At 44.4% G+C, this 23,184-nt stretch overlaps 1 protein-coding gene across 1 annotated transcript; it reads left to right on the forward strand.

The window, feature by feature from the left end:
- The first annotated feature begins 1,207 nt into the window (after positions 1-1,207).
- NMUR2 (neuromedin U receptor 2) lies at positions 1,208-13,654 on the forward strand. Its single transcript, XM_007071517.2, has 4 exons — positions 1,208-1,927; positions 8,924-9,008; positions 10,630-10,755; positions 13,395-13,654. The coding sequence occupies exons 1-4, from the start codon at positions 1,208-1,210 to the stop codon at positions 13,652-13,654; spliced, it is 1,191 nt and encodes a 396-aa protein (XP_007071579.1).
- The last annotated feature ends 9,530 nt before the right edge of the window (positions 13,655-23,184 follow it).

Here is a 23,184-nt window from a genome sequence, read left to right on the forward strand (position 1 = left end):
TTCCACATAGCTTTTTTCTACTCCGGGGTTCCAAACCAATTAAACTTACTGCATTACAGAAGGATAATTGTAACTGCTATGTTTATTGTTCGTTTGTTTGTTTGTTTTGAAGCAATGCCTGTGTTATGCTAATTCAGTACGGAATTGAACATTAATTAAGAGACAATCGATCTCATGTCATACTGTCATGCACTCAGGAAGGTGTATTCTGTGGCACATGTAAACACATCTGCAGGAGGCTTGTTACCGTGGAGAAATCAAGAGGTGGTATGAATTGACAGGGATAAAGTGTGAACTGGTTAGAGCCATCCAACAGAAGTCAGACCAGCAAGTACCAAAAATCTCCTCAAAAAAGAAACAGGCCAAATTGCTTCTGACAAGACAGGATCAGCATCCAAACTAGGCCCCTAGAAACAAAATGTTGTCTCTCAAAATGCTAGTGCCCCAAAATACCTAACATTAATAACAAGGACGAGTACAATCCTTTGCTGGTACCAAGCAAAACAATTTCATAACTTAACAAAAAAGCAAGCCTGAAAAAGCTAGGCTGACTAATTCTATTTGTTGAACTACAAGAGCAGATCTCTGTCGAGAGAAAATCAGTCTATTTGCTATTGCTCATTGCCATAAAAAGCAGATTATTAAAATCAATAGTGACTTAGAAATCTGTCCCTGGAAAAAAACAACAACTTTTCTCTGTAGCTTCCAGCTGGAGGTAGCTTTAGCATAACTTTGTAAAAGCTTTTAGACTGAGCTTGCAATGCCTGGTCTCTCATACTGTGACAAGAACAAGCATCTTGCAGCTGGTCTCGCAGCCAGTATTTCGGATTCACAGTTCTGTTCACTCCACATTTCTAATTCAGCAAATGCATCAGCCGGGGCAGCTGATATGAGTAGCCAGGACCTCCTTTATTATCATATAATCTGATGCATATAGTTGGCCAATGACTATGTGTGAAAGGAGGGGCTTTCTGTCTAAGGACGCCTCATAGCTGTTAGAACAGCAAAACCTCAACGGAGTCCAGCCGTACACATTCACTTATGTATCTCTCTGTGTCTTTGTGCTGTCAGGTCTGGCAGGACATCTGTGTGTGTCTCTCTCTCTTCCTTTTTCTGTTTTTAGCAGTGAGCAAATTGCAAGAGGCAAGCCTTAGCTAGCCCGAGTAAGGCTGGATCTGAGTAGAGACACTTCCCAGCAGAACCAACAATGGACTGGATCACTAATGTCTCATGGTTTGATCACCTCTCTGCAAAGGAGGAAGTTTTCAGGAGCTACTTAAATAGCACCGAGGACTATCTAGCCTTTTTATGTGGACCCAAGCGGAGCCCTCTGTTCTTGCCCATGACTTTGGTGTATGCCTTGATTTTTGTGGTTGGGGTGATGGGCAACCTTTTAGTTTGCCTGGTGATCCTTAAGCACAGGAACATGAAAACTCCTTCCAACTACTATCTCTTCAGCCTGGCCATTTCAGACCTGCTGGTGCTGCTCTTTGGGATGCCCCTGGAGGTCTACGAAATGTGGAGCAACTACCCCTTCCTGTTCGGCCCTGTGGGGTGCTATTTCAAGACAGCCCTCTTTGAGACTGTATGCTTTGCCTCTATCCTGAGCATGACCACGCTCAGCGTAGAGAGATACATAGCCATCCTCCATCCTTTCCGAGCCAAGCTGGACAGCACCAGGAAGCGTGCTCTGAGGATTATCATCGTGCTCTGGATCCTCTCGGTCCTCTTCTCTCTGCCCAATACCAGCACCCATGGCATCATGCTGCAGTACTTCCCCAATGGCACGCTGGTCCCTGGCTCAGCTACCTGCACCGTGGTCAGGCCCATGTGGATCTACAACTGTATCATCCAGGTCACTTCCTTCCTCTTTTATGTGTTGCCCATGGCTGTCATTAGTGTGCTGTACTACCTGATGGGGCTGAAAGTAAGTCCAAATTCAACTGTGTTCCTTCCTTGTGTCTTTCCATCACTCGACAAGGGAAACCATTTCAAGTGGTAGCCCCAGGAAACAGTGTGCCAAATTCATCCCTCGTGTAACACCACTGTAGAGTTAAAACAGCTACCCAGGGGATAAATTTGGCCCAGTATATTTTAAGTGTTGTTGTTTTAGGTCTCAGTTGCAGTTTACCCTAATCTGTCTTCATTCTCTTCCTCCTCCATTTCCAACCCCTCTGCCCATTTCTACATCTTTCAACAAACGCAAGATCCAGACTGAAAGGAAACCGTAAAAAGAATAAAAAGGAGGGTGACTGTAGTGACTGGATCTCATGCATTATTTGCCTCTCCCCCTCTTGTGGCTTTAGAATTTCCACTGCAGCGTTGCTCTCCGACACAGGCAGGCAGTAAGTGTGGAAAGAAAAGGATTACAGCCGATAGTCTTTAATTAAAAATTCACATGCAAACGGCCACAAATCGATATGCTGCTCTGCTACTGCAGACAGCACATTCAGAAAATGATTTCTTTTCAGGGAGTGGATTTCTAGGGAGACGCACATTATGCTAGTATTTCACATCTATACCCCCTCCAGACACTAGAATTGCTTGTGAATGAACATCATTGTGTGAAGATTGGGCAGGAGGGAACAACCTATACCTTACTGTACTAATGCCCCTTTATCCACCGCACAGCTATGAAATACACTGCTATTAATACTGGGTGGCTGTATTCTTTTTTTCTGCTTTTTTTTTTTAATATAACTAGTAAACCTGAATGTAACTTTGGCTGTAAGGCAGGAAAAACTAGCTTTGCTGACTTGCACAGAAAACCTGGGGAGGCACATGGACGTACGGACCACGACACTAATCGTACTAAGAACAAGAATCAGCAGTCGAATGATTGTTGCCCCGTTAATACATACCCTCAGCTATCGACTGTTTAGTGTCACTTAAAGGGGGGAGAAAAGACTTGCTTGCAGCGTCAATGACAATCTATGACGAGAAATAGCCTAAAAGTTATAGCAAACAGCAGGTCTTTGAAGGGGCGAATGGGTTAAACTTCTGCAAAACTGCAATTTAGCGCCTATTGTGGGGTCTTTGCACAGTTTCACTCAGTATCTTTAGCTGCACTTCAGGGCACGCTGCACACTATTTCCTGTTTTCTGGGTAGTGTAATAGCTGAAAATCTTAAAACGAGGAATGAAAAGCCTTTGGTTCACATAAAGAACTGCGGCTACTCGCCATTGCCCCAGACATTCCAAGTCATCATTCAAAGCACAGCTCACACGCACAGATTTATGGATGCTCCCAATGCTCTATTCTGTTCAGTCTCTACATCGTAAGGGCTGGGTGTCCATTCAATTATGCCTATTTCCTCTGCTTTAGGCTCATAATACACCGCTCCATTTTAAGCCACATCTATCCCTGGCGCAGAGCAATTGGCTTCAACGCCAGTTATGTCAGGACAGAATGTTTCATTTTTAAATGAAGGGGACTGACAAAACGGTCCAGTCAGATCATTTTCAGGCATCAACAATTTACATCTAGTCAGTGGTGAGCATGAAATCAGTTAATAAATCCGAGTGCCAGCCCCCTTCTGAGCATCGTGTGCTTTCGGTAATGCTGGAGTGAAAAATTTCAGCATTGACCCTGGAGCATAGCTCCGGCAATTGTGAGGGGGAAGTTTCCTTTCAGTTCGGAGATTCCCAGCCAGTGCTCTGAAAGAGGGAGAACTGGGGAGTTCAGTTGGTTCCCTCTGCCCTGCCCAAACCCTCAGTGGTAAGGAATACCCTGCAATATTGCATTGCAGGAAGAAAGAATGACCCATGAAGAAGCAGCTCAGTAAATCCACAGCAGCGTTGAAAATTGGCAAGTGTCCTGCAAAGTGGACAACTGTATTTAAAGTAAAAAGTACCTCTCTTCTTCACTGTGAAACGCCTGTCCCATAGAACTCCTCCTGCCCCGTCAGACTGGTTACCTCTACTGCCTGGTTTTGATTTCCAGTCTGGGTTGCTAACGTGCATGCTACAGAGAGCTCTATCCCTTGTGGGGAAAGAAAATGCAGCCGTCACTTAGGGTCCAGTCTTGCAAGGTGCTGAGTATCTCCTTCACAATGCAGTGTGCCCTCAACACAGCCACTTGCAGGATTGATCCCTTGCTGAATGGCACACTGGCTCAGTAGGGAACCTGTCCAGGTTGCTCTAGCCAGATGGCTTTTGAGTGCAACTGGTAGCTGGAAGGATGAGGAGGCGAGACTGTCAAAGCAGGAGGTAGGATGGGAGCATCGGTAGGGAACTGACAAATACAGACTGGAGCCACTTGAAAAGAAAAATCTCTGCTGTACAAGGCATTCACTCGAGGTCCCTGCCTTTCAGACTAATGGGACACCAACAGCGGCTCCAGCGTGCTGTACCTTCCAATTCTGTGGTGTTGCTAAAAGTATTGGGCCTGTATTGAGCCATTTATTTTTAATTGGAAATCTCCATTGAAATCAAGGGGGATTTCTGCTTATACATTGATGGCAACATTCACTGGAGATAAATACACACACAAAGACAGTTGTGTGTGTTCTGGACGGCTCTGGTGATTGGTAAGGGCATATCAAATCTTTTGCTTCTGCTTTGCCTGTTCAAATTCTGTGCAGGTCAGTAGTTGCTGAAAGTCATTGTCGTCCGATGATTGATGTCATGGAAAATAGGTTCAAAACCTCAAAAATTCTCATGGGACGGGAAAGCTGTTTCCCACCCCGCCCTTCTCAGATGCTGTAATGACAGTGGCTATATAAGTAACTTTACGTACAACACCATTGATATACCTGAGGGGATCAACCCATTCTGAGGTAACGACATAACGCCGATGTGATCACCAAGCCTCTCTGTGGGAACACATTCCAGGATTCAGTCCCTGATGCCCATGTCCTTTAAACAGCATGCTGGGAAATGATGTCAGGAGATCAGTGCCATGCCGAGTCCGGTCACCTTACCGCTTGTCCTGGACCTGATCATGCAGGATCACGGCCGCCTCTGGCACCCGAAACTAGAGTCGCTCCTCCTCACAGCACAGATGCTCCAGGGCTGATGGCCATGGAACTGTCCTGTTCCAATCTAGTCAGTTATCTGATGCTTCAGTTATCTGATGCATATTGTTTGCAAAACAGTTTTGCAGGTTTCATTGCCTAAATAATTTGGTGAATATAAATCATTCAACCAGCTCTCTAAGCTGAGCAAATCATGGCTGGGGGGTTTGAATAGCTTATTGTGGGGTGGGGGGGGAAATCCCACCATCTATTAGCAGAGCAATCAGGGTGACAGAATAACTCTCACATCACAAGACAGTGTCCCTGTCTGAGAATATCCCATGACTGAAGAGACACATTGGGCCTAGGAGGCATTCCCCTGTTCCCATGGATGCCAGTCCTCTGCCACCCCTAGCCCCTAGAGAAGGTTGACTGAGGAGCCCTCATCTGGACCCTGTCTCTCCCCATCATGGTAGCTATAAACCCTCAAGAGAATCAGACAGTGGGCTGTGTAGTGGCCCATGAAGATCTCCGTTTTTATAAAGTCACCCATAGAACAAAAAATGTGGAGAATTACTGTTACTAATCTTGTCCTGAGGAAACCATCACTAGAGGGAGAGGATAGGTCTGTTTCCATGTCTATCCATTCCCTGGCCCTTTTGTTGATACCACCAATTGCTGTTGTGAGAAACAAGGTGGGTGAGGTAATAGCTTTTATTGGACCAGCCTCTGTTGGTGGAAGGTACATGCTTTCAAGCTCCACAGAGCTCTTCTTCCTTCCCCAGCTCTCTAATGTCCTGAGACCAACACAGCTACAACACTGCCAATCGCTGTTGTGACATCTGTCCACCGGAAATCCAAACTCCGCGCACCCAATTCACATCAGACTGGTGCTCCTAGACGCCATGTTGAAGGAGTGTTTTATTATTGCATAGACAGGCAGGCAAGGCTATCAAGCTTCTCATCAGATGACAACAACTTTTGGTTACTACTAACTTGGGTCAGACCTGAGCCAGTGACCTACAGAAGAATGGTTCCAGTGGGCTTGTAACAGAGGGCAGAATTTCACCCTATAACCTTTGCTGCCTCGTAGAACATACTCCAATACAGAAATATATGACGAACTCCCCATTTCCGGCTTCTTGCTCCACACCTCTTTTATTTTCTCAGAGCACATATGTGGAATCCATTTTCAGACAGCTGAGCTAATCTCACACATGGTTCATTGCATTGAATGTTAGCATTGACATGAAGATGACAAGAATGAATGCAAAAGCCCCTACTCTAGCTAGCTAGCCATTCCTGAGGCACCCATCACTGCATTTTCTCCCCCTTGATGGCCCCGTTTGGCCTTCGCTTTGATCCTGCCACCACAACGCAGTGTTTACTGGAGAGTCTGAAGATCAGCCATCACGCTGCTATCAAAGCCACTGCAGAGAAGAAAACACCCCCCCACACACACACATTTCTATGGTTTATTACTCTGTCATAGCAATACATTCTCTATGGCTTTCGAGCATTCTTATAATGAATAGCTGTTGAGAGTGAAAAATCACTGAAGGGAAGCCAAAGCTTTTAATCAATCTAAGCAAACATTTGTTAATGTTTACATATGTTACGTATCAACCAAGTTTATTCCTCAAACAACTTTGATTATGAGTAAAAATGGCAAAGAAAATAATGAGAAATATGGGAAAGCTAAGTTGCCTTGTAGTTGCATAAAATATTATCTATTTTCTTCCCAAGTGTGAGTCCTACCTTATAATTGATCAACATAAAACCATGCCTGACCTTTATCACAGTTAAAACACTCTTGAAAAATGTATAAGATGTAATTAATCATAAAACATGAAACAGAAAACTAAAATGTAACAAAACGATGAAATATCCTCTTCTCACGGGAATATTTTATTCGTTCCGTTATTTTTGGCTTCTGTCTCTATTCATCTATTGTAATAAAAGCTTAACTGCCATTCTGCAGGTACTGAAAAATTGTCACTAAAAAAAGTTGGCTGAATAGTCAGCAATTAAAATCAAAAGGTCTGGGCCCCAATTAAATGGTCTCTACAGATGATTCCAGCTATAGCTGGTTGAAAGTTTTTTGACAAAATAGTTTTCTGCCAGAAGACGCTGTTTTGTCAGAATCAAAACATTTCACGGGAACAGGTTAATTTCAATTAAATTTTCTATGGGAAAGTATTGAAAGGAATTGTTTAAACTTTCTCTTTTTGTACCGTTTTGTTTAATTTTGTTTCAAGTGTTATATTTTATACATATTAGTAACATAAATATGATATATTTTATATTATAGTGTTTCAATGTTCATAATATGAAACATTTGATCTTAGTGAAAGGAAACATTTTGACATTATCAAAATCAAACAAATGAAAGATTCAGCATTATCAGACCAAATGTTCTGGTATTTCTGAATTTAAATTATTTGAATTTTCTGTTCTGGGAGAAATTTAGAAATTGATAGTTTTTCTTCTAATTTGGAAAGGAAACAAATTTCAAAATGTTGGAATTGCCCATGAGACGGAAATTCCATTTTGCCAACCCGCTTTAGTTCCAGATAAAATCACATCAAAAGTGAGTTTCCCTCTGATTGACCAGTTAATGGCCTGTTCATCATTAAACCACCTGATCTCAACTCTAGCTCATCAGGAAAGCACTCCAGTAAATATTAGATTATCAAGAGTTAATTGGAATTAACTTTAATCTCATTAGTCATTTTAGTCTGGAGTAGGGAGAGATAACAAGTTGTCTGTTTGCTTTATCACCCTGTTTTTGTTGTTTAAAGGCCCAGGGAAATCTGCACAGAAAGTATTAACTTTTTTTGTTGTAATAGATTAGTGTGTGTTTGAATCTAGGCATGTGCTGCACTAGTGTTCTCTGCTTGATGGAATATAAGGATTCGACTCATCAAATTAACTCCAAGCAAATTAGCCTAAGCAGTTAGTGTTTGATTCAAAACCCATTGAAGTCTATAAGTATCTTTCCTCGGAGTCCTTTCAATCAAGCCCCTAGTCAGTATTTTCGGATCACAGGGATTTTAGACGATTGCATTGGACCCAGGAATAAAATAGTAGTGGATATTTTGCAGGAAGACAAAAACAAAGCTGAATTTTAGTAGGTTTATAGCCCAAATCCGACTCTACATCAGTCAATGAGAGTTTTGGTGGTTGTTGTTTTTTCAGACTGACTTAGAAGCATATTTTGGATGTACATTATTTGAGATCCAGAAAATCTATTTGTTTTTAACCTAAATTTTCACTAAAACTTTGTTTTGCCAGATTAGAAGTGGGAAAACTCCAGAACCTTTTATCTGAACCTTTTGCAAAAACCAAACCAAACCAGCACATTTTTGCAAAGCCAAATACCTTGATTTGCCCGTTCTAGTAATAGAATAAAACTAAATCCTTTTATCGGACAAGTCATGTCCTTATTCTGAGCTTTCCTGGTTCAGATCAGAAGGAACCTGGCTCCAAACTACCCTGGATTTAAGGTTGATATTAGCAAAACCCAAACCAAACTGGCAATATTTTGTAAAAGCAAAAAACTGCTCCTTGTCCTCTCTTCCACGGTCTCCAGAGTGTCACTCCAGGACCAGCATGACAGTCAGGTAAAACAAAATGATTGTCCGCATATACAACATCTCTTCTTCACTATATGCATGCCTGAAATCACTAACTCGCATAATGACAGGTTTCAGAGTAGCAGCCGTGTTAGTACTTGGTGCCACAAGCACTCCTGTTCTTTTTGAAATCACTTAAGCCTTCCTTCAAAGGCAGGTTGAACTCAGTTAATGTCCTTTCTAAACCACGAATAGGTGGCACCCTAGAGCAAGATTTACTTAACTTTGCCAGACCAGCTTACCATAGAATTGGCATGGCGAATTCTTAGTGTGGCCAGTCGGAGTGCTTCAGAGGAAATCACATTGTTTCTTTCCCTCTTTTTCCCCTGGCCAGCTGAGAGGAGAGAAATCTTTGGCAGTTGACGAAATGGCTGTGAATATTCAGAGACCCTGCAGAAAATCAGTCACCAAGATGCTGCGTAAGTAATTGGTCCTTTTTTCCTATGTATTATTTAACATGGGGAAGAAGGTGCAGAAAAGAAGGAAGGTGCAGAAGAAACCTAGAGAAGTTGAAGGTGAAGTCTGGGTTTAATTTACAGGCGAAATAGGTTTGATGAACAGTTCAAGTTAACTACAAACAACCCCTTCCCTAATTAGGCCCCATTGGATATCTCTGATCCAGAAAAGCTGAGCTGGGGGCTTATAGACCATGGGACTGATGTTCCTTGGGATATACATGTGGGGTTCCACGCCTGGATTAGTAGGGGGATTTTCCCATCATGGTTAAGGTGCATTAGCAGCCATGTGTTCAAGAAGCTTGCCCAGCCGCGCCCTGTGTTATATTAAGCTCTAACCTATGCTATTAGCCGTGTGTGACTGATCCTTCATTGTCCTGATGAGTGCTAAAATTCACTATTGTCCCCCTTCCAGCAATTGCAAACTTCTGAAAGAATAAGTAAATACATACGTGTTGTCTATATATAGTCTTTTCCTAAACCCTCCAGATGCAGGTTGGTGACTCTCTGTTGGACAGGCACCGCCTCCCCTGGCATCGTGTGCTGGACTTTTCTAAAGAAAGCTCTTGCCAATCTACATCCATCATTTACTCTTGATTTCACTTATCCCAACTTCTATCAGGGTCCTCAATGTTTCATGGCGAGATGCGGAGCCCCATGCAAGCCTACCACTTGAGCATCTGAACTCCAACAGCCTTGAAAGCACAAACATCACTCCCTAACTTTGGGCTGTCTTTAAAACATACTCAGCCATCCACCGCTACCGGGCAGGCCCGGCAATCGGAACAGGAGCTACCCAAGAAACCTAAACCACGCAACACATTTCAGGAAATAGCATCTTCCTGTCAGAAGGCTTTGAGACAACTTTAACTGAGCATTTGAAACCTGGCCCTGGTATTCTGAATTCGGATGGCATTTCTTTCCTATCTATCTGCAACATCAGTTAGTCTGTGACAGCAGGCTAAGGTGACTGAGTAATCAAGCTGGTGGAGAGGGAAAAGGGGCAAATCCTTAACCTGTTTGGTGCTGGTCAGCGTACCATGGCTCTGAATGGATGCAACCCAGTCTGAAAATCAGAGGACAATCCCTTGGGTCTGACTCCCCACCCTGCAAGTTACAAGCAGTGCCCCCTGGAAATTAGTCCTGAGCCATGATCTTTGCTTTTGCACTGAGAGAGGGTGACAGCTCAAGAGGCCATCAAGTAAAAGCCGCACTAATAGCATGAATCCTGCTAGGTCCTCCAAAGTTTGCTGAGGATGAAGTGCCATATAAGCTAAAAACCACCTAGCTATTATCAGCTCCACTAGAAATTTATCAGAGTATTTTAAAAAATCAATGTTTGCTGAATGCAGACCGGAGAGAAATGGATTGGAAATTTCTCTTTCAGTCTGAAGTTAATTTTGCAGAGAGCACGGCAGACAGCAGAGGGAAAACCAAGGGTTATGAACCAGCTGAGATTCCCACTGGACAAATGCTCAGAGCCACCGGGGACTTTTCATCCTGCTTACTGAATCCGATTCAATAAATGCAAAGTAACAGGCCATATACTTCTGTAATTCTTTCTCTTTTCCTTTCTCCAAATCAGTTGTTCTAGTGATGGTATTTGCCATATGCTGGGCCCCATTTCACATCGATCGACTCTTCTTCAGCTTTGTCGTGGACTGGACTGAGCCGTTGGCCAATGTGTTCAACCTAATCCATGTGGTGTCAGGTAACTGTCTTTATCAGGGTTTGCTAATCAGTAGAGCTGGGGGAAAGAATATTTGTGAATAGGGTTTTTTTCAGGCAACCTGTGAGTAAGTTATTCAGAAACACAGTATATTGATACTCAAATGTTATTCCTCGATTATTAGAGAGACAAGGTGGGGGAGGTGATATCTTTTATTCGATCTACCTCTGTTGGTGAGAGAGAGACGTTTTCCAGCTACACAGGTCTTTTTCTTTTTCTTCAGACCTAAAGAAGAGCCCTGTGTCGATCAAAAGGTTGTCTCTTTCACCAACAGAAGTTGATCCAATAAAAGATATTACCTGACCCACTTTGTCTCTCAAAAGTCCCGGGAACAAAACAGCTAGAATTCTGCAAACGTTCCTCAATTATATTATTCAGAGTTGTTTCCAGTGTCTCCATTAAATAGATTATGATACTTTATATGATAAGCTTTTTTGGGGGTGGGAGGCAAAGATAGCATCTCGACTTGTTTCTGTGAAACACCTAACACCCATTTGAATGCACAAATATAATAAAGTCAGGCATGATGTAACATATGGGGATAATAAGTAAATAAAATTGGGGAAGGGGAAAGGAAGGACAAGGGTAGCAATAATACAAATGCATGGTTGTTCTCTTGAACCAAGTCTGCATCCAGATGCTTCTATTAAATGTTTTTTTCTTGCATTAAGGGTACTGAATTAGTTCACTTTATGTAGCCAGTATAAAAAAGGAGAGACGAATATTATGGCCCATACTTTGTTCTCAGTTAACGGATGTAAAATTGGAATGACGCCATTAAGCGTGGATGTACAGTGGTATAGCAGAGCAGAATGTGGACCCATATATTACAAGATATCATAGAGTCATAGAGTTTAAGGCCAGAAGGGACCACCAGATCATCCAGTCTGACCTGCTGTTTAGCACAGGCCACCAACAACAACCAGCCACCCACACCCAACAACCAATATTAGACCAAAGTATGACAGCCCGCAGGAGACTAGGCTGTTATGACCCACAGGCAGAGCACAGGAAGGACCAAGTGAGATATACCTGGCAAATGATAACCACCCACAAGCTGCAGAGGAAGGCAAAAAAGCCCAACCCTCAAGGTCACTGCCAGTCTGACCTAGGAGAAAATTCCTTCCCAACCCCACCTATGGGGATCAGTTAGACCTTGAGCATATGAACAAGAATCAGCCAGCCAAGCTCCTAAGAGAGGGAGTGCTCAGTGCCACCTTAGAGCCCTGGGCCTGGCCCTCTCCATCCAATCTTCCATCTTCAGCCATGGCCAGCCCTGATGCTTCTGTGCAAGGAGATAAAAAACCCTCCCAGAATACATTGGTGCAATATAATATCAGTGCAATCGGACCCATTTATACCCCCAAATGCTTGAGTTTGCCCATGTGTTGTTTGTCAGAAAGATTTAGGGCTACACTTATTTACACAAACGTGAGTAAGGGTTGTACAATTGGGCTCACAAAGCGTAATGGCCAAAGAGTAGTGGTGTGAGCCAGCGGTATCTCCACTGAAGACCAGGCAGTTACTCTGAATTTACACCAGTGAAACAGAGGGCAAAATTTGACTCTTAACAGGTAGTTTTTGCCTAGTGATCTTCCCACTGAAAGGGATGTCTAAAAAATATGTGCTGTCAATGGGCCATATCTTCCCTCCCCTGTGTGCCTAGTGGTACTTCACCAAACACACCCAAATTATACCTTAGCCAACAGGCCACAGTGGGTACACCCCATTAGAAAACAAGGTGTGGAAAATGCTAATCAGGGAGTGCAGCTGAAAACCATAACGGTGTTGCATGATCTACTTAGCTCTGAATCTGCCAACAGCACAGCGGAGGTGCAAAATAAGGCAATAGAGCCCTGCTGTCAAATATACCTCCCGACAGTCATCAGTTCCCAGAACATGCAGCACAAAACAATACCAGGCAATCAACCTCCACTAGCGGTGGGGCTCGTTCCTGAATTTCAGCAGGACGTTCCTTGCAAAGTGTCTCAGGGTCTGATAGCTACTGTTGGGGATCGCGTTTAATCTAAAAATGGAACTAAAATTCCTGAAACGTCCAGGATGCTGCTGGTTGTTTGAGTACTCACAAAAGATGAAAACTAGGATACCGCAAATCACAGTGAGCCAAAGTCAGTGCTTTGAACTCATTAAAATATTCACCAATCAATGCTGTTGCTATTCAACCAGCTCTGATGTATACATGGTAACAAACGTTCTCCTGGAGGATTTCTCAGCCAAGCCATGAATCTGATCAAACCTACAGACTTTACATTCTGCCCCAGCTGAGGTTTATGACTAAGGATTACCATTACTGTCAGCAAGAACATTACAAGAACTAGTTTCTTCAAGGGAGGAATGATCTTAGCCTGCTACGGGAAAATGTTAGATGTGGTTCCAAAGTGGAAATTAGGTGGCCAACACAGATTCAGCATTGACGTTGGTTTATCAGGACACTTCCTCCATTGTTCAGATTCCCCTTCCTCCATTGGTCTGATCTTATTGTTTTCTAGAGCCATTGGAGCTGTGTATCTCATTGTTACATTAAGAAGTAGAGACTGTCTCTTCGGAGCATATTCCACCCACTAATTAGCTGTCTCCCATGCTTTGATTTTCTCTCTTAGGTGTTTTCTTCTATCTGAGCTCTGCTGTGAATCCCATCATTTACAACCTGCTTTCCCGCCGTTTCAGAACGGCTTTCCTCAATGTGATCTCTCCCCGTTGCAGGCACTGGCGCTCCAAACACCCCGCCAGTGAGATTCCAGCCCAGCAGAGCATCTTCCTGGTGGGGGACCGCAATCTGGTGGACTGTGCTGAAGATGCGAGCTCCCTGTGCGTGCACAGAACATCTGTCTGTAGTTCTCATCTTTGTACTGGCCTATGACTTTATGTAGTGCTATGAGTGGGACAAAAGTCAATGAAAACAACTATTTTTCTTTAAAAAAAAACCTAATGATCAGGTGTCACAGGGTTTGGGGGTGCAATCCAGACCAGTGAGGGGTTGTCACCTCTTCCCCAGTAGCCCTGGGTGCCTCACTATGCTTTGCTGCTGTAGCTCCCAACTTGGGCTGCTCACAACCAGCCTACCAGCATGCAAGTTGCACCCTCAGTGTCTGTGTGCTAGACAGCCCTGGTTCAGCGGCTCTGATCCTAGTAGCCTGTCTACAGTCCCACTAGCATCTTTGCTTTGACAAGTTTCCTATTTGCTAATGCCAAAGCTGACTTCAGCTTTGCTAAGTGTTGTGGGATGCTTGACATGGGTGGACAGAATTGTGGGAAAAGCATAATACATTCAGATAACATAACCTCCCAATGCTCATATATAGTATAATGTATATTACATTAATACCATGTGCATAATGTCAATTAATGTGGTGTATACTACACCTAACATATATGTATTTGCTAACATGTGGGAGGACGGGGCGGGGGAGGGGAGGGGAGTCCTTTCCCAACTAGCTCCAGTACTAACACCATGAGTAAGGGGAGCAGGATTTCACCTGAAGTATAAAAACAAATAAATAATTCCTGTCGTCTTGAGAGCAGATACTGTGGTCATGACTATTCTTGATTCCTCTGAGCCTGTCCCCCACTCCAGCCACTCTGGGGCTTCAGAGGGGCTGGGAAGTTGCCTGGAATTAGCTGCTGATTTTCCTGGTGTGTGAAAATCTCTAGGTCAGATAAACCCAGCTCCTATAACATTCTTTTCCTGGCCTCCAGCACACAGGACACATCCTGAGAGAACGGAGTGTGTTCACTAGTAAACTCAGCTGTTACAACAGCCCTTCAGTGTATTTAGAGCAGCTTCAGAGCTACTCTTGCTTATGCCCCAGAGACCAGCCTCATGCACAGCCATCTCTGGACTGAGGGACCTTGGCCCAAAAGTGGCATAAAACTACCTTTAGCCTCCCTATCTTCTGAGCTGTCACAGAATCATAGACGATTAGGATTGGAAGAGACCTCAGGAGGTCATACAGTCCAACCCCCTGCTCAAAGCAGGACCAACCCCAATTAAACCATCCCGGCCAGGGCTTTGTCAAGCCGGCCCTTAAAAACCTCTAAGGATGGAGATTCCACCACCTCCCTAGGGAACCCATTCCAACACTTCACCACCCTCCTTGTGAAATAGTGCTTCCTAATAAACATGGATGCAGCTTAGCCTAGGACTGGAGCCAGAAAGTCTGCATGATAAATACCTTGTACTATGTCATATTTTCAGATTCCTGCTGATTATTCTCAAAATGTCTAACAGCCTTTGCTAGCTCTTGAGGGGAGACGACAGGATGCACATGTAAATGCAGAATTTGTTCTGTCATTTCATGATAACTGTGTAGCTGCCCTGTTGGTATATAGGTTTCAGAGTAGCAGCCGTGTTAGTCTGTATCCGCAAAAAGAAAAGGAGGACTTGTGGCACCTGAGAGATTAACAAATGTATTTGAGCATAAGCTTTCGTGAGCTACAGCCCACTTCATCGGATGCATATAGTCATTACAGGCGGCCAGATTTGTCCCTGCTGGTGTAATTCCTCTGATTTCAGTGTTGTTAAGTCAGGGGTGAACTTAGCCCAATAGGTCTACATCTGCTGCAGCAATGGGATTTTTACTTGACAGTAGCCACATTTTTTAGCCTGACTTACAGCATTGCTTCTGTGCATGCCAACCGATGGCCATTTCCCAGTGCAAGAGTGTGAAAGGATCCTTGTGGAGAAGGGTGGTACTGTTGCATGTTTATCCAGCTGGTTTGAGCTGAGTCTCAGATTTGGGACAGTTGTATGTGAATGGAGGAGCCATGGAAGATCACCCTGAGCGGGGAGATTGGAGTGATAGGTCCTGCCAGTCACAGGAACCTCCTGTCATTGCATATACTTCACTTTTAAATCTATTGCCACTTATAGTTTATTCCACTAGTCAGTCCTTAGCTATCATCAGGCCTAATGTCAAGAGGACAACACTCTTCCTAGAGGTCTAAGATCAACATTAGGCTCTTAACCACCCTGAAATATCCTGAAAGCTGGAGAGTATTGTATTGGAAAGTACTCACGAATGTACACTTCAGAAGCTTTGTAAGATCAGAGAAGAAAGTGTCATGAAGAAAACTGGGACAGTTTCACTTTAGCTGAATACAAGAGTTACTGGGAAGCACGAAATTTGGGGAACTTTTATGGGCCTCAATCTGAGCAAATCGATCAACACCACTGAAGTCAACGAGGCTCAGTATGGGCACAAGTCTCCCCAGACACAGATCTGATTGTAGGATCAGGTCACACAGTGTTTCACATGGGGAACCAAAGTGAATCAAGGAGAACCCTTTAAATGAAGAAATGGCCTGGAGGGCATCCAAATGTTGACGTTTCTAATTGACCTGACTGTATTTCAGATAAATACCTTGCTTGTTCATTATTACACATGTATTGGAGCTGGATTCAAGCCATGGACTTGGAACTTGCTGCCACAGGAAGCCATTGAAGACAAGAACTTAACAAGAGCTGTAAAGGGACTGCATACTGACATGGATATCAAGGCTATCTGGAGTAATCATAATTAATGACAACAAAAAATTTGGAAGGGACATTAAGCCTTGTGCTTCAGGGCTTAAGTGAATATCTATATATGGGTACAGCTACACTGCCCCAATACAGCAAGTCTCAGAGTGCAGGTCAGCTGAATTGCGCTTGCAGGGCTCACGCTAAGGGGCTGAAACTAGCCGGGCTCCGAGACCCTTCCCCTTGCTGGATTTAAGAGTCCAGGCTCCAGCCCAAGCCCCAGCCTGAGCCCAAATGCCTATGCTGCTATTTGTAGCCTGGTAGCTCAGTTGACCTGGACTCTAAGACTCACTGCTGTGTTGGTTGGTTGGTTTTTTGCAGTGTAGACGTACCCGGTGAGACCTGTGTGGTGACACCACATCTGCTACTGTAGGGTTCTTAGATCTTCTTCTGAAGCATCTAGGTCTGGCCACTGGTAGAGACATGATACTGGACTGTCTGGATCTTGGGTCTGATCCAGTCTGGCAATTCCTATGTCCCTAAGATCCCTCGGTCCCCAGAGTTCAATGGGAATTGGGTCTGAAGCAGAACACTGGATCCATTTCTAATAACTGTGCTCTTTATAAAACAGCAGTTGGGATGAATAGATCTATATATGTACAGGACTCATTCTAGTTGGGAAAAGAAAGCGTTTGTGACTCCCTGAAGGCTCAGTCAAAATCCTTTACTACCCCCAAGTGGACGCCTGAGTAGTTTCAATGATTTGCATTTGTATCCATTTTCTGTATGCTTACTCCTCAATCATTAAAGCTAATTTACACTGCAAATGCAAAGTGTACATTGCATCTCACTGAGCCTCCATCCTTGGGATAATGTATCACCTACACACTTATCCTGTCACAGCTCATTGGGCCCTGCAATGTAACTAGAAAAGTGTGGGTATTTGCTCACTGGTTCATGGTATTTACTAGCAGGCTGCACTGTCCCTGAAATTACCCATTTTCCGTCTCACCTTCCAGACTAAAAAGGAGTAGGGTGTCTACTACTATTCATCTCTTAGACAGTTCTTTCCATCAGTAGATCACAAAGCACTTTACAAAGGAGGGCAGCATTATTAACCCCATTTTACAGATGGGGAAACTGAGGCAAAGCGCAGGGATGTGAGTTGCACAAGGTCACCCAGCAGGCTAACAACAGAGATGGAATAGAACCCAGGTCTCCTGAGTCCCAGTCCAGTACTCTATCCATTAATCCTGTTCAACATTAGGGCTGTATTGTGGCTACCCATGGCTGCAGGGAGGGCGGGAGAGGTCGCAGGGAGCCCCTCACTCTCCAGGATACATATGTGAGGGGAAGCCACAATACTGTACCTAACCCTAAGTGCAAGGGGGTGGGAATTGTCAAGTGCTGCCGGTGACACTATAACCCCAAAGGAGGCATGGCCACTGAATGGGGAGTATGGCCGGCATCCTGCACCCCCTTTCCCATCTTCGTGCTGGTACCTGCTGAGAGAAGCAGGAATCCCTGGTGTTGAGAGCACTCTCTCCAGTGCCACAGACGCATTCGGCTTGCCTCTGGCCTGCTTATGCAATTTGCCTCCAGCCACTGTGAAGACATCGCTGTGCTTCCCACTAATGCACCTCTGGCTGGCCCTGAGCCTCTCACGTTCAGCTGAGACTTGAATATTATTCTTTAATATTTACAGAGCAGCACAAGTGCACAGATGCTCCTTTCAAACTACAAAGTCCAGGCTCCAAGGTCCTCATGATCTACCTGAGACAGGAGAAGAAGTCTTAGACATTGGGCCTAGGCTGAGAGGAGATAGCATGTAGACAGGGGCTTCCTAGGCTTACATATACTTGCATAACATTTCTGGGAAATCTTTCTACCGAATTTCCTGGCTGTCGGCGACACAAATATGTGATTATATTTAGGGCTAGATTGCACCTTGTACTGGTGCATGGGGGAGACAGGTACAAGGAGCTCCCCATTCCCCTTCCACCCTCCTCGTGAAGGACCCAGCAAACCATAGCCTCAGATGCCAGGGAGCTTTGGGAGGTCTCCATCCTAGCACCTGAGGACGTGTGAGCTGACACAAATGGGGAGAGTGGGGCTGAAGGTGGGGGGCCATGCAACCATAAAGCAGGGAACCTCAGGAGAGATGCAAAAGGCTTACTCCACACCGGTGAGCTCTGGGAGATTCTGTATCTCCTGAGTAGAGCTGGCTGAAAAAGGCCAGTCTGAGGCAGAACTTTTGAGAAGAAAATATTCTGAAATGTCCAAAGAAAATTTTTCCACTTTTGACAAAAAGAGAAAAGCAAAGAAACTGAAAAGCAAAATTTGTTTGTTTGTTTTCAGAAAAACATTTCTGGTTAAAAAAAAATGGCTTTGGTTTTTTGAATACTGAAAAAATTCACCAAAAAACCCAACATTTTTGCTAAAAACTGCAACCACAGCTGCAAATGTTTATCAAAACCCACAAACATTGATCAAAATGAAAATTTCTCTCTGAAAATTTTGGTCAAAGCCCCATTTCCATTTTTTGACCAGCTCTCCACTGGAGGCATGTCCCTCCCACAATTCCCTGGGGAAAGGACATGTGCACAGCACCCCCAGGACAGGACTGTATTCAGATCACATCATCTGGCACTCCTGGTAATATAAAGATGGTTTGTGCAATCCAATTTCATCAAGAGAATGTTATAATGTGTTTATAGAGTGTTTCACCAAAAATGCATCTGATGACTCATTCCCTATGATCGCCATTGCAGACTTTACTCCCCAAAGGGCCATTTTCGTTGTGTAATTGAGCATTCTGCTTTAAAATTTGGCTGGCTGGCTGGCTTTTTTATAGTGGGTAGGAACTTGAAAATACTGGGGAAATGGACAGGCGTGTTGAGAAACCCTAGGTGATGCCAATACATTACTTACACTTATTTATATAGCATATTTCCTGCCTCCGAGATTGGCAGCGGCAGCCTCACGCCCTACCAGAGTACAGGGGAAAATAATGACAAGGCACTACCAGAATAGAAATAAGCAGGATGTAAGTTTCACTGTATAAATTGGGGTCCAAAAGAAAGTGCTTGGGAACCAACTCCAGGACACAGCCCCAAGATTAAAGCTGCCAGACCTCAACACCCTGCTAATTACACCGTGCAGAAGCTGGAGTCACCCAGATGACCTGATCCTGACTGGCCATCAAGAAAAGTTCATGGGCTTTATTGGGAGTGGTGAGTGCTGTATGCTTAGCATATGTATTCTGTTTTGGTTAATAAACAGAGGTTAAGTAGGATATTACTGTGTAAGGCTCTTTCACTGGTAAAGGACCCTGCAGCCCCACAGAGTGTAAGATTACACCCTAAGCCCACAGAAGGGTAAGGGTGGGTGTCCTACAGTGTAAGGTTACACCCTGAGCCCTCGGAACGGGGTTGGGGTGTGTGCCTAAATTAAGAGAGTTACACCTTGAGCCCTAGGGACTGGGTAAAGATAGGTGCCCCTAGAGTATACGAGTAACAGAGAATTTTGTGCGAGTAACACATGTGCTAGCCGGGGCCTGCCCTGGCTGGCAGCGTTCAGAGAAGATACAGGCCAGTGTCCCTGTTCCTTCCCACAGTGCTGGTGAAGTCCGGATTGGCCCTGAATTGCTGCTCCCTTGTTGGGGCTCTGAGAATACTGTCCCCAAAGCATACCACCCCCAAGGTTGGCTCTTCAGCTTTATTTTGAAATCAGAACCCACGCCCCTTTCTCCAGCTAGTAATAGCCAGATCATCCATCTCACTGTGGTGCTTTCCCCCATAAGCTGCTCGGTTGTTTGTGCACTGTAACATGATAGATTTTCACGCTGGTGTTTGGCATTTTGCACACTGGCAAAGGATCTCAAATTGTAAGGCTGCTGGGTCGTTAGATAAAATGGAAGGGAAAGCGAGTGGAAAATATGGCACGGAAAATGAGACAGAACGGAAATCTGAGGCTCTTCCTCTCTTTAATATACTTAGGAGAACTGGGAGGAAATGGAGAAGAAAACAAAACAGCGGTCCAAGGAAACGGAGGAGATTAAAAGCCTGAGTCCACTTGAGTGTAATGAGGGCAATTGTCCTCAAGAGGGAGCCTGGTTGAGCAGCAAGAGAAAGAGAAACGGTTGTGTAAAGAAATGCTCGAATTAGATGGTTTGTTCCAGTGTGGGAGAATAAATACCCCAAGTTGCTAGGGATTTGACATACAGTACAGAGAGCCAGCACACGAAGTAGAGAGGCAATCGTGTTCGTGATCACTCCGCTCCAAAGAGTGGCTACCAATGGTTTAAACAGAAACCTTCCTTATTTGTGACTTACTAAAAGGAACATGATTTGAGGAGTTCAGTAACTCAGCCCATAGGCGCTGAGGCTGTGGGTGCTCTGGGGCTGGAGCACCCACGGGGAAAACATGGTGGTTGCTGAGCCCCTGTCAGCTCCTGCCCACCCTCGCCGCGCCTCCAGCCCGTCACAAACAGCTGTTTTGCAGCATGCAGGGAGACAAGGGGGGAGGAGCGGGGGTGGGGCCTGGGGCAGAGCCAGGCGTCTGTGATTCAGACAGTAGTTAGGGGTCTATTACAATGTGCAGGAGGGCAGACTAGATGATCATGAGAGTCCCTTCTGACCTTAAAATCTATGAATCTATGAGCAGGAACCACGGTACAAAACCCCTACAATCCACTCAGCCAGGGACTGGGGAATCACAAGGCCCCCACAGTCCACTCAGCTGGAGACTGGGGAATCAAAATATGCTCCCTCCCCAAGGTCCCTTTAAAGTATTGTGCACGGCATTATGAAAAACAAACAGCCGGCATTTGTCAAAACATACAAAAGAACAAATAGCCAGGCAGATATCTCCATGTACAGACAAGGGAACCTTGTTCCTCCAGAGGACATTTGTTATATCACAGCCCTGCTTTTTTGTTTTTGTTTAAATCCCGTTTGTTTTTGCTATCTCGCAAAATCTGGCAATCAGCAAAGGGCTATTCAGACATTCCTGCAGATGAGCAAAGAGGTGTTTGCAACTGAGAGTATGCAAATCTACTTGTTAACTAGTAATAAGTAAGCAAGGGGACTTGGATTCTACATGTTTGGAATGTTTATGCATAATTTTGAGATGAGGACTGAGGACGGTTGTTGGAACCACTGATGTTTTCTCCCAGAATTTGTGTTCACAGGCTAAAATATTAATTAAAATGAAAACAATGCTTCAGCTGTGAAATCAGTGGAGTTATGCCGGCCTCAGAGTGGAATAATTTGATGGTGAAACAGGCCCATAGATAGTTTTCTCTGTGGGGCTACATCTCCCATGTCACAACAACTTGATCTGCTCAATTCTTATTTTCTCTTTTGACTGGACCTAACACTAAAAATTATCAGGAGCAAAAAGGGGAAAAAAAGCTACTTAAACATTTTTCATTCTCACTTCAAATTTTCAGACAAAATAAAAGGTGGGGCTTTGTTTTGTTTTGGGTTTTTTCCAGGCATTTTTTAACCCCACATGTACTGTATTTGCAAAGCAAAACCTCTTAGCTTTATACAGCTCTGCCTTTGATGTTTCTTCTGTCATAGGCTATATGGTGCATGAGACCAAATGATCCCTTTGAATTTGTACTTTTCTGTAACACAGGAGTGGAAAAGGCCTCTTAGAACTAAATCACTAGCAGAATCATGTTCCAAAATCCTCAACAAACAGCTAACAAAACAACTGAACATAAAACATTAGTAAACAGGGACCAATCCTGCCCTGGATGGGAGATGAATTGGATGACTTATGGTTGGAGTTCGTTTCCATCTGGAACTTCAGTGAGTCTATGATTCAAAGTGCTTTTTTAAAAAAAATCAATTCTGGTAAACAACAAAGAAAACTTGAGCCCTGTCATGCAATGAGCCTTTAGTCCTACTGCGCAAAGTTGTTTGTTCTTGTGATAATAAGAGCCTCTGAACTGTGCTAGATGCTTGAAGAAACAACAGCTGGGACATGGGCTGGCACTATATGTATAGCCTGTGTAAACAGAGACACTTAGTGTCTTCGCGGCATGAGCAGCATCAGGGGTTGTGTGCACACACAAAGAGAAAAATACTCCCTTTGGCTGCAGTAATCCTAGGCCAATGGCATCTTCACACTCCTCTTTCATTGGTGTCTCGGTGAAAAGGAAAACAGGCCCTTTCCTTCTTCAGACTCTACCTCCTGGTCATTCATTTGCGAATAGTGACTGCATGGAGGGTTGGGTGATATGGAAATACCGCGTGTAACATTATTATTGTTTATGATATGCTGATAATGTGCCTGGCACTCTACAAACAAGTAAGAAGCCAATTTTCCAGGGGACCAGCTTGCAGCCACGGGCAGTTTGGCCTCCAAATCCACAGTTCCCCAGAGATTTGCTACAGAAAGGGGTCTCCTGCTAACTCTGCTCTGCCTCCCAACTCTCCTGTCCCTTACTCCTCCGATAAAGATTTGGGCCATCTATACTAGAAGCTAACCTATTTTCAATCCTAGCTTGGGGAGGTCAACTGAGACCTGTTATAGACACCTGCTCTCAGAACAGGGCCACCTTCCTAGCATACACAGGGCCTTTGTGTAAATAGTCATCATGGTGTTTCTTACTTCCCCAAGGGATGCTTTCTGGTTACGGGCACTGGATTGGGACTCCGGAGATCAGCGTTCAATCCTGGCCCTACCACAGACTCCATCTTGGAGACCCTGGCCAAGTCCCTAGGGGTTTGTCTGCACTTCACCGGATGGCCCACCTTCGCCTCTGACTCCTAGAGGGTCAGGCGGACTTAAGAACCCGAGCTTCTTCCAGAGCTGGAACGTCCACACTGCCGTTCTTAGCAGCTTAAGCCCTGCTGCTGTACATTTACAAGGGAACAAAGGGCAGTTTGACACCCCATTCCTATTGACTTTCAATGGCA

The sequence above is a fragment of the Chelonia mydas genome, chromosome 8 (genome assembly GCF_015237465.2).
Source record: "Chelonia mydas isolate rCheMyd1 chromosome 8, rCheMyd1.pri.v2, whole genome shotgun sequence".
Taxonomy (NCBI): Eukaryota; Metazoa; Chordata; order Testudines; family Cheloniidae; genus Chelonia; species Chelonia mydas.

Bases quoted from the DNA above. Each gene is read 5' to 3' on its own strand.
- NMUR2 (XM_007071517.2), top strand. From the start codon at position 1,208: ATGGACTGGATCACTAATGTCTCATGGTTTGATCACCTCTCTGCAAAG. The intron at 9,009-10,629 runs GTAAGTAATTGG...TCTCCAAATCAG, and splicing joins ATCAGTCACCAAGATGCTGC to TTGTTCTAGTGATGGTATTT. The intron at 10,756-13,394 runs GTAACTGTCTTT...TTTCTCTCTTAG, and splicing joins CCTAATCCATGTGGTGTCAG to GTGTTTTCTTCTATCTGAGC.